The following is a 10349-nucleotide window of genomic DNA, read 5'->3' as shown; positions in this document are numbered from 1 at the left end:
ACTCTTCTAGTACTTATACAAAAATGCAACATCCAGCCGATACTTCTGGATACAGAACAACAGTGATGTGCTCAATGAAGAGAGTTGCTTTTGAGAGACAGCCTGTGGAGGGAAAGCTTCCAACAGAGCTTTCTCCTACTCTCCTGGTTTAGGAACACAAGGCTCAACGTGCTTTGAAAAAAAAAGTCTGGTATGAAATTAAGAAAAATGCTCATTTTTCCAAGTATATGATATTTAATTGTAATGAAATAAAATCTGAAAATGCTTAAATCAATTAAGAAGTAAACATGAGTTGTAATACTATACCTGTAAAATGATTAATCCCGTTCATTGCCATTAGAAATTGTGTAAAATATTTATTAAGGGCTTTGCCTACAGAGGCACAACATAAATAGAGTAAGTCCTGCTGAAATGTGATCAGTTCGCAACGGCTGCGGGAACATCAGCAAGGCCACCCCAGGTGCCAGCCCCAGCCTCGGGGCTCGGCCCCCGCACTGCCGGGCTCTGCTCCAGAGCCAGCGCCGGGCAACTGCTGTGCCACATGCCCTCCGAGTCCCTCGGGCAGGTGCCAGAGGCAGCAGAACGTGCTTGGAGAGGGAATGGCTGCTGCCAAGTTAATCCACCCCTTCAAACCCTTGGGCATTCTCCACGGCCATGAGGAGCTTCTCCCGCAGGTCCTCGAAAGATTCATACAGAGGTAAGTCTAGGCGGTTAAAGCTGGAAGGGACAAGGAAAGGGTCACTCAAATAATCCATGGGAGAACAGAGTTTTAAAGAACTAGAAAAGATTAAATAATTAGGAGCCTCGATTAAGAACGTAGCTTGTGGTCCACAGTGTTCCCTGCATGCTTCACACCTGCCCAGGGTGAGCTCTCCAGTAACTGTGTGCTGCCTTCCTTTGGAAAGCTGGAAGCAGGAATTTGGTAAGAATCATTTCAGAGAGGAAAAAAGCCAACAGAAAGCCCTTCACTGTATTTAGATGATGGAAAACAATCTTTGTCAAAGGACTGATTTCTTGAAGCTCAGCAAAGATATTCTGGATTTAGAGGACAGATCCTTTGCTCTCTGGAGGGGAAAAAGATTAAACATCCAAGAGTAAATCTTCCAAAGGTAAAAGCTAGCAGAGAACTGGAACCCAAAGAGGATGGGTTGATTTTGGAGCATGTTTGGGGTAGTATAGTTGTTTGTGTTCGGTAGGCTTTGTGTTTTTGTTTTCAGGATTTTCTTTTTTTTTTTTAAACCTCATTATTCTGTAGAATTATTCGTTTCACAGAAAGATCTCCTAGTCTGTACTGATAGTCTATTCAGCACCATTTTTCTTTAAAAAGCCACATTCCTGAAATGTAACAGAGCAAGACAAATTTGTACTGGATGCTTTCAATGTTTGCAAAATCTATAAACCAGGGTTAAATTATTTTATAATCTTACATTTGTTTTGAATTCTCCAACGATTTATGGGCTTTTTATGGCTGTTTGGTGATGTCTGACTTGCTGTAGCTCATTACATCCACTTACTAGGATGTGGGAAATAAAATAATATCCTTCAGTTTGTCAGTTTGTGAAGGCACTGGGGACCCACAGGATCAAATGCTGTTTGATGCAGAGCTGAGCGTGGTCAGCAGCATGGCCCTTCTGGCAGGAGCAGCTCTGGAATTCATGCTTTGGTGACTTACCAGGTGTGAGCCCGGGGCAGCTTATCAGGACTTCCCCACTGCTCTATTGTAAACAGCTGAGGACCATTTGAACCTGGGTGAAAATGAAAACCATATGAAAAAGAAACTGCTGGACACTACAGAGACTGCCTCAACATTATTTTTAACGTGAAATGTTGGCATCAATTGTGGGCTGGATTCTTCACCTGTAACAGGTACATTAAAGCAACATGAATGTGGTTCTTTCTTTCCAAGCCCAGTGAGCTGGTTTCAGAGCTTGCATAATGCCAAGGAGCTCAGCTCAGAGATCAGCATTTGCAGCTGAGTGCTGTGTGTGGGTCAGAGGCTGGCTGGATTGCCATGAGCAGCTCACCGTAAAGTTCAGCAAATCCGTTCATAGGCACGCGTGACGTCCCGGTCACAAACTGCAGGAGCCGGATCCGTTTCTCAGCATCCATCAGCAGAACAGCCTGTTGGCAAATGGACACTGTCAGCCTCAGCCTCCTAGCCTGGCCTGGATGGGCCCTAAGAGCAGCCCAAAGGCAGCAGGAATCTCCTTTTGTGTGAGCCAACCCTCAGGACACAATGGATTGTCTCTGCTGCAGGTGCCATCTGTGGGCTGCTCTAGCAAGAGCTACACCTGCCCTCGCCCGAGGGAGATGGGAGCAGGTCCTGCCCCCAGCACAACACCTCCCATTCTTAGCAGTTTGCATGAAGAAAAATGATTGCAAAAAAGGGCAATAACTTTCACTGACAGGACCAGTCAGAGGTGGTGCCAGTCTTACCTTCCAGAACCACTGGATAACAGGATGATTTGGGCAGTAACCATTTTTGTAGATGGTGTGTTGTCTCCAGTCATTGACATCCACATCGCCAAGGCCACACATCAGTAACTGCAGGGAACACAACGGTGGGATGTGAATGAGTGTGTGTTTCCCTGCACTCATGGGGCGACAAGGTGTCACTGCCCCTCAGGACTCTGACCTCCAGTCATTTATGCACACACAGGGGAGAGTCAGAGCTTCTTCACAGAGTACTCCAGTCACTGCAGAATGGCTGCACACTGCCCTAATGTGACAGCAACTTCCATGTGTTTGGCTCAAATATGACCGGCTGAGGCATGATGGCACTTACCCACTAAGCTACTTCCAGGCTTTCAGAGGCACACCCTCAACCACCTCCCTGAGTGCAGTTCTTTGCATGCCATGAGTAGATTTATTAATTAGGAAGAAACATCTAATTTCCAACTCTGAGCAAGACAGCTGTGTCTGCACATTCCCTTAGGGAGAGGGATGGATGACTGAAGAGCCCAGAACATGGTGCATCTCTCAGAGAACTGTCAGCTTGGGGCACCAAATTGACTCACCTCCAGTTCATTTTCATCAAAAATTTTAATCAGATCAATTGGAAGCAGTTCTGTGAATCCCTAAAAAGAAAAAGAGCAAAGTTAAAACTCTCATCCCACATAAATCCTAATTAAAAACATCAATGACCAAATTACTTCAAGCTCAAATAATTAAACTTGAAAGAAAATGACCTTATTCTCAAAAGGGAAAGATGATATATTCTTACACAAGGTAAAACTGAAAAATCATAAACGTAAGTATTCTATTTGCATTCCCTGCCGAGCTCCCTGCTCCCTTTTCACAGACATCAGTGGGTAAGAAATCTGTGTTAGAAAAAAATCCCTACTTTTGTGAAAGAAAGGAGCTAAAGAGCCTCACCTCCAGAAAGGCATTCATTTGTTTCTGCACTCTGTTGACAAACCGCCACTGGATGACCAGGCTGCAGAAAGAAACAAAACCCCATCAGAAAAACAAACTCACTAGCAGGTCTCAGCCAAGTGTTTAGGTAACTAAGCAGCTTTCACCAGCTGTTCCCATTTATTGGCTGGTGTCTGATGGAATTTTGAAGAAACAAACCAAAAACCCCAGTGACTATGACCAAATCACAGTGGGAATATTTTTGCTCCTGTAGGTACCTATGTGAGCAGACATTTTATTCTTCCAGAGCACTGAGTAATTAAAAATTCCCAGCAAAGTCTGCAAGCTCAGAGGAGAGCTGTCAGGACATCATCTCACCTATAAATAAAGAAATAAACTGCAGCATCAAAGGGACACCTTGCTTTCAGTACCAGTCACCCACAGCACAAACACCTCACAGGTGCAACCATAAAAAATCAGTTCCAGGCATGGAATTGGTCCAGGTCCAGGCACTGGAAATGAATTCCCAATTTGCATGAACGTATCCATTTTAATGTCCTTCACCTTGGAACAGGCCCTGATTTAAAATGCCAGCAGGTATAAGTGAATTTAGCATTTTACATCCTGGTAGGCGAAAGAACTGGGAAAGCTGAAAATAAAACCTAGTTTCAGATTTGGCCAATTTTTGCTAGGAATGCTGGCACTGGAATCCTGGCTCTGGTCTGTGACTGGCAGAGGAGGACAATGGGATGAGGGTCAGGCTGGAGAGCACCTTCTGGCTCATCTGAACTTGAGCCAGATATTGGAGATGCACGTTTCCATGGGGGGGGAGGGGGGAATTCCAGGAGAACAAAGCATGGCATTTAATTTACTCTTTGTTCTTATGTCTGACTGGATATAACCAATGATAACAGTAAGGGTTTTTTTTTCCAGCGATCCCTGATGCTCCTGTGCAGTACAAAGGACAGGAATTGCAGCAAGGTCAATTGTAAGTACAACTGCTCTTTCTTACCCCCAGGCATGTTCCATAATGATACTTACTCAATGTATTCCCGCTTGTTTTCATTTGTCACCATGATTTCGGACCCATTGGGCTTCAGGTCCACTTGATATGTCTATATTTCAGAAGACCAAAAAACCTCCCATTATTTGAGGACATTTGGGACTTTCTCCCAGAACCCACTCTCCCTGAGCAACATTTTACAAGCAGGAAATCATTAGTAAATTGATTTACACTTTTGAACAAACTTGAGCAACAGAACAGAAAACTGGCAGAGAGAGGCTGGCCATTTACTAATAATATTATTTATAATAATAAAATTATATATTTATATAACCACTAAGTACGTACTTTACATATACAAAATTATAATAGTTTTTATAATAAAAGAAGCTAAATCACATATTGAAACTGCCAAAGCCAACCAGTGTATTACAAAACCTCTATATTCTGTGGCTTCAATACTCTCCCTAGTTCTCCATATAATCCATAACCTTATGTTGCTTCAAGAAAAAGGCAGTACACACTGAAAAGTGGATCAGAATGTTTTTGACAGGACATTGAGTGCATAGTTTGAATTGTTGAAGTAAGTTTTTATAAAAAGCCCTATAGTCCCCAGGTCCAGTCGTACCTGGAGCCAGGATCTAGGTCTCGGAAGTAAACAAAGGGAAGACACTAAAAAAGGTCATAAAAGCCTCTAAGCAAATTAATTTAATTCAATGTCTACAACATTTTCATTTGTAATGGCAAAAGTTACCCATTGACTGTGACCCTTTTAAACCTGGCAGCTTCCCCCCGTCACACCAGCTGCCCCTGTGACAGGCAGGACAGAGAGGACCTCCCTGGCATCATTCTGCCATTCTCCTCTGAGAACACCTTTGACGTCAGAAAGCCAAGCAGTCCCTGGGCTTGCACCACATCCCAGCTGGACTGTGGGACACCTTTATTGCTCCTCATTGCAAGTGTTTTACTCAGGTGCATTTCCAGCTTGTCCCGGAGATGTCACAGCTCCCTGGCAGGAATGTGGCACCCCCAGTCCCAGCTGGGAACACAGCGAGGTGAAGGCTGATCAGTGCATTCACCACCACGAGACTCTGCTCAGTACTGAGGTACTTGTTGGCAAGAACCAGTTCTAAGATGTAAATAACCTTTGCGTACCTGTCCAAAGTTTTCCTCGTCTATGCAGAACATGAGATCCAGCTCTGTAGGGTCATTTTCCAGGATCCACTTCAGAGAGTTGTAGTATTCGCTATCCTAGGGCAGATCACAATTAGGCAGTTTGAAAATGGGCAATTAGTGCAGAGTTGTAGAAACCCATGGCCTGTGAGCCCTGGCATGGGTTAAATGGGGTCTTACCACTGATTCCATGTCCTTCAGCGTTATGGGCTTGCCCAGCATCATCTTGTAGAAAGGTCTGATGAAGAAGCCTGCAAGAGAGAGGAGAGTGTTATGTGCCCTGCTCTGCACCTGCACCTTCCATAAAGGTACGACTGCTTGAGGGCACCACCCCTGGCATTTCCTCTTACTCCTCACTGTAACAGTCCTGCAACTGCAACAGCATCATAGCAGCTCAGCTTTACTGAGGCACAGAAAGTCCAGTTTTTCAGTTTCTACAATTATCCACTAACTCCCATACTCCACTGACCACCCTAACACTAATGGCAGAGAGAGCTGGGGAATTGAGCTCAGGGCACACTATCCCATTTAAAATCACTGCTCCTCTGTCCAAGGAGCTGCCTGAAAACCAGGCTGCTGAGCTGCCTCTGTTCAGGATTCCTCTGTTTCCTCTTCTGCACCAGGGCTCAGGAAAATCTGATCAGTAATGTCTGCCTGGTGTGAGATTTCACAATGCAGCAGAAATTGTAATTAAATCCTTCAGCAGTAATTTTACATATCAAAATATGCTGCATGTGATCCCCCTAGTTTGGCTGCAGGTTTTCATGGAAATGACTGACACAAATTCCATGCTTTTCCTCGAGGGACAGTGCTCATGCTGGTTCTAGAGTTTTAACTTGAGTGGAGAACGGAGCAAAACTTTATATGAAACCCACTTGTTGAGTAAGCCACTGTAATTTTGTGAATCACCATTTAAGTCTCAACAGTGCCAGTCCCAGACTGTCCCCAGGGCTCCCAAGCAGGTGCATTTCCTTCCCCAAAGCCCAGTGGCAGCAGCAGCAGAGCAGGACTCACCGTCCAGCAGCTTCCCGTGGTACACGGCCAGGCCGGCCACCCGACCAATGAACGTGAAGTATGACAGATGGTCTTCGTTACAGAGACCTGAATTAGGATTAATCTGAAGTGTATAGTTGTCCCTTTTTTGGGGAAAGAAAAAAAACAGCTAAAGAACCAAGTCTTTAAATAAGCACATACTCAGATACGTTAATAAACAACTTGTGCTTAGGGGCATGTCCCTTCAACAGCGCCATGGGGCTGTGTCCAAGTCCTTTCCAGTCTGTCCCACCACGGAGCCACTGAGGGCTGAAGGGCTGACCCAGCAGCAAACCAAACCCACTGTGAGCAAGAGACGCCCTCTCCCCTTGCACTAAGAGACTGCTCCATGATTTTAAAGCTGGGCAGCCCCCATTTTACAGTTCTGGGGGGCCACTGCTGTGTGAACGAGCAGCTGCATTCTGAGCTTGCTCTACAGCAGTGCTGGAGCTCTGGGCAGCAGAGGAAAGGGGCTTTTCTGTGACATTGGTCCCTTCACCATTACTGGCCTCAAATGCACTTTTGCTGCCCTGGATATTGTCTGAGCAATGGAAATGTTTTCTGGGTTCTCAAGGAGAACTCCAGAGGCTCTCTGAAGGGCAGCAGGAACAGGGCAGTGGGGCTGCCCAGGGCACCCCGGGAAGGAGGAGCTACTTCTGCCCAGAGCAACTTTGCCTCTTATGCAAAATATAATGTGTATCCCTTGAGAGTACAAATATTTAATGGACACTTACGTTGCTGAGTATTCAAAGAGACCATAGTAAGGGTTAAACATCTCCTTGGACAACAGAAAAAACCATTCTCTGGCCACACCACCATAGTCAAGTCCTTTTTCTGACTCAAATTCAATCCAGAGCCTGGCTTTTAGTACATCAGGTCTCTTCACAGACATGATTCTTCTGTAGGACTCTTCAAAAATGTTATTTCTGTGTAATTTCATCTCAAATCTGTTGGGTATGTCAGCCTGTTGAAAGAAGATTAGATTACCCTTGTTAGTCTCAAGAAGTAAGTCTTTGGGCAAATTACTGGTTGACAACAGCCCAGTGACAGCTCAGAAACCTGGTGTTCCAGTACCCCATGGCTTTATTTCCCAGTGCTCTCCCAGTCCACGGGCTGAGAGCATGGGGGAAACTGGGCCAGTTCCAGAACAGTGCTGCAGACTTCTATGGTAAATATTTGATGAAAATAACAAGAAAGTATCAAACAAACAAAACAAAAAAGGAGAAACATTGACTGTGCTCTATTTTAAGGGCATTTGCATTTATCTAGAAGAATGTGAGTCTTAAAGACTTAGAAAAGCTTTTTGTTGAGAAACCCATCAAATTCAAACTTTGCTTCATGTTTTTGGCTCCTACTTGAGCCCCTGATGAGCAGCACAATGGAGTAACCTGGCAGGTGTGTCCTGCAGCCCCCGAGCTGGTTCTACTCACAGGTTTCTTTAGCTTCTTGCGGAAATAGTCGTACTTCTGCTTGAACTCCCTGGAGTACGGCACCGCCTGTTGGGAGCAGTGGGAGGACGTGTCATTCCTGCTACTCAGCACTTTGATACCCCACAGCATTCAAAAGGGATGAACAACCCACACATTGTGCTATGGGCTCCCCTGAACCCACCCATGAGGCACAGCAGCCAGGAGAGATGTAAAAACCCCACAAAATGACATCATTTCACTCTGATCATTTTACTGATGTTAATATGACTTTACTACAGCCATTAAATAATCTTTCTACGTGTTTCCTTTATTTAAACACTATGTGAAATGCAATTTAAGTAATTCTGTTTGTCATGGCACCAGAAATATTATTGAAAGCATTCAGATGAATCCTTAGTGCCTCTGTGAAATTGATTAGCTCCTGCTTTCTCTTAAAACCAACAAACAAACCACTGTCAGTTGCTCAAGGAGACTGTGATAATTTCATTTCCTGCAAGCAAACTTTCTCAAATAGTCTCTCATTTATGCTCAGCGTTTCTGGGGAGAGGCCTATTAGCAATTTACACAGTGCTGTGTGTGAGGATCTCCAGTTTTAAATGCCTGATAAATGAGTAAATCCCTCCAAAAGCAACTATGGTCAAAAAGTGACTATTATTGATATTATTACTAAGCAATTGGAATTTAACCCTGCAGCAGGCTCATCTGCTGTGTTCTGGAACTCTTTAAGGTCCCATGGACTTATGCAGAATAAAAAGGTATTCTTGGCACCAGGAAACATCTTGGGATTGAAGTCTGATCACTCAGAATACCATAAAATGGCATAGACTGGCATAACCCAGCAGAAAAAGTCAAAGAATCACTCTTTGATATTTTTAAAATTTGATACTGAAGTAAAATGCTGTGTTTATTTTTTTCTAAGGCTGATAGTCTGAAACCATTGTTTTATGTCTCTTAAACTGACAGACCCATTTTTTGTCTTTTTCTTTCACACTTTGAATCTACATAGGCCCACCTCTCTCCTACCGAATGTAAAGAGCTTTTCATTGCCCAGAGATCCCAAAATCGACAGAACAGTGTGTCAGCTCAGTAAAATCCTACTGTCAGTAATGACCCAGGTCATGGCTCAATAGAAGCACTTCTCCACGACCATCCCCAAACCCTGGACAATCTGGGAGACTGCCCAGAGCTTGGTGTGACATTCCCAGCTTTTTCTGACTTAGGACGTGGACTGGCAGAGCTCCTGCTCCCCAGGCTGCCCACCCCTGATCTGGGGAGCAGGCAGGGCCTGCTGCTGTTCCAGCTGTACCCAGTCCATTTCATGGAAGAACCCAAAGCAGTACTTACGGGGCCCGTGATGGCTGGGTTCTGCAGTCTGGGGTCTTCCCACTGGGTAATTTTATTATCTGCAAATAACAAAAGAAATGATTCCATGGCTTCTCTGGTACCACACTGTGAATTTCTGTTCGTTTTTTCTCCCTAGCACTGCTCAGGTCTGTCAGGGTTAGCAAAGGCTTGTGTCCCCCCCACCCTCCCCAGCTCCAACACACTGTTTAGTTGAAAACATTCACTCAAAAACACAGAACTACCCCAGAACCCAGGGAACTTGCACTGCTTTGATGGCAACATCTGCAGGAGTGAGTGAACATGTTCATTTGAACATGGGCTGGGATTGGAGATGGACAGCCCGACAGGTAAAGGAATCCAGAACTTTTGGCAATGACACCCTAGGTTACTTTGAAATTTTGCATAGACAGCTGAAGTATCATACTTCTAGATTTGGAGGGAATAACATTTTTCCTAGACTCTGATTTAATGAGAAGGTAAAGGGAGGCAGAACTGTCCTGTTTTGGTGCAAGAAAACCACCCAGTTATGACCAATGCAGATGCTGGCAGCGGCACAACACAGCCCAGTTCTTTCCATCTACAGCTTTGAAGAGCACCAGGAGAGTGACAGGAAAGGTTCTACAGGACCATGGTGGGACTCCCCTTCCCTGCCTCCAGACAGCTGCTCCTCCCAAGATTCTGAACACGACAGAATCACAACAAAACAATGGTGTTGCAACAATAAGACAATGCTCCAAACCCCATCCCAGGTGCCACCTGCAATGGCGAGGTGTTGGTCACCCTTGGCCTGCCATCACTCTGTTTTTTACAGCCATTGCTCTGCGTTAGGAACTGGATATCAGGAATCAAGATTGCATTTTCCACGTCTCTAGAACTGGAAAAGCCCTGTAAGTTTGCATCCCAAGCTGGTTTAAGAGGGACTGGGATCTGAAAGGTGTCATTCAGCAAATGTTAACTGGGGAAAATTCTAAATGATTGCAAGCACATTTCAAGACATTTGATCTATTAGTTAA

At 44.7% G+C, this 10349-nt stretch overlaps 1 protein-coding gene across 3 annotated transcripts in view; it reads right to left on the bottom strand.

The window, feature by feature from the left end:
- Nucleotides 1–214: 214 nt before the first annotated feature.
- NEDD4L (NEDD4 like E3 ubiquitin protein ligase) overlaps nucleotides 215–10349 on the bottom strand; it is an 80171-nt gene continuing 70036 nt past the window's right edge. For all 3 annotated transcript variants that reach the window (XM_030968173.1, XM_030968174.1, XM_030968172.1), the window contains 13 exons: nucleotides 9337–9395; nucleotides 7993–8058; nucleotides 7297–7526; nucleotides 6545–6666; nucleotides 5711–5781; nucleotides 5513–5608; nucleotides 4396–4469; nucleotides 3376–3436; nucleotides 3018–3077; nucleotides 2437–2544; nucleotides 2025–2121; nucleotides 1673–1745; nucleotides 215–717 (listed from right to left, as the gene is read on the bottom strand). In XM_030968173.1, the coding sequence (XP_030824033.1) occupies nucleotides 615–717; nucleotides 1673–1745; nucleotides 2025–2121; nucleotides 2437–2544; nucleotides 3018–3077; nucleotides 3376–3436; nucleotides 4396–4469; nucleotides 5513–5608; nucleotides 5711–5781; nucleotides 6545–6666; nucleotides 7297–7526; nucleotides 7993–8058; nucleotides 9337–9395 (1220 nt within the window). In that variant the 3' untranslated portion in view covers nucleotides 215–614. The remainder of the gene's footprint in view (nucleotides 718–1672; nucleotides 1746–2024; nucleotides 2122–2436; nucleotides 2545–3017; nucleotides 3078–3375; nucleotides 3437–4395; nucleotides 4470–5512; nucleotides 5609–5710; nucleotides 5782–6544; nucleotides 6667–7296; nucleotides 7527–7992; nucleotides 8059–9336; nucleotides 9396–10349) is intronic.

This window comes from Camarhynchus parvulus, chromosome Z (assembly GCF_901933205.1).
Source record: "Camarhynchus parvulus chromosome Z, STF_HiC, whole genome shotgun sequence".
Taxonomy (NCBI): domain Eukaryota; kingdom Metazoa; phylum Chordata; class Aves; order Passeriformes; family Thraupidae; genus Camarhynchus; species Camarhynchus parvulus.
This window is presented reverse-complemented; position numbering and strand designations above follow the sequence as displayed.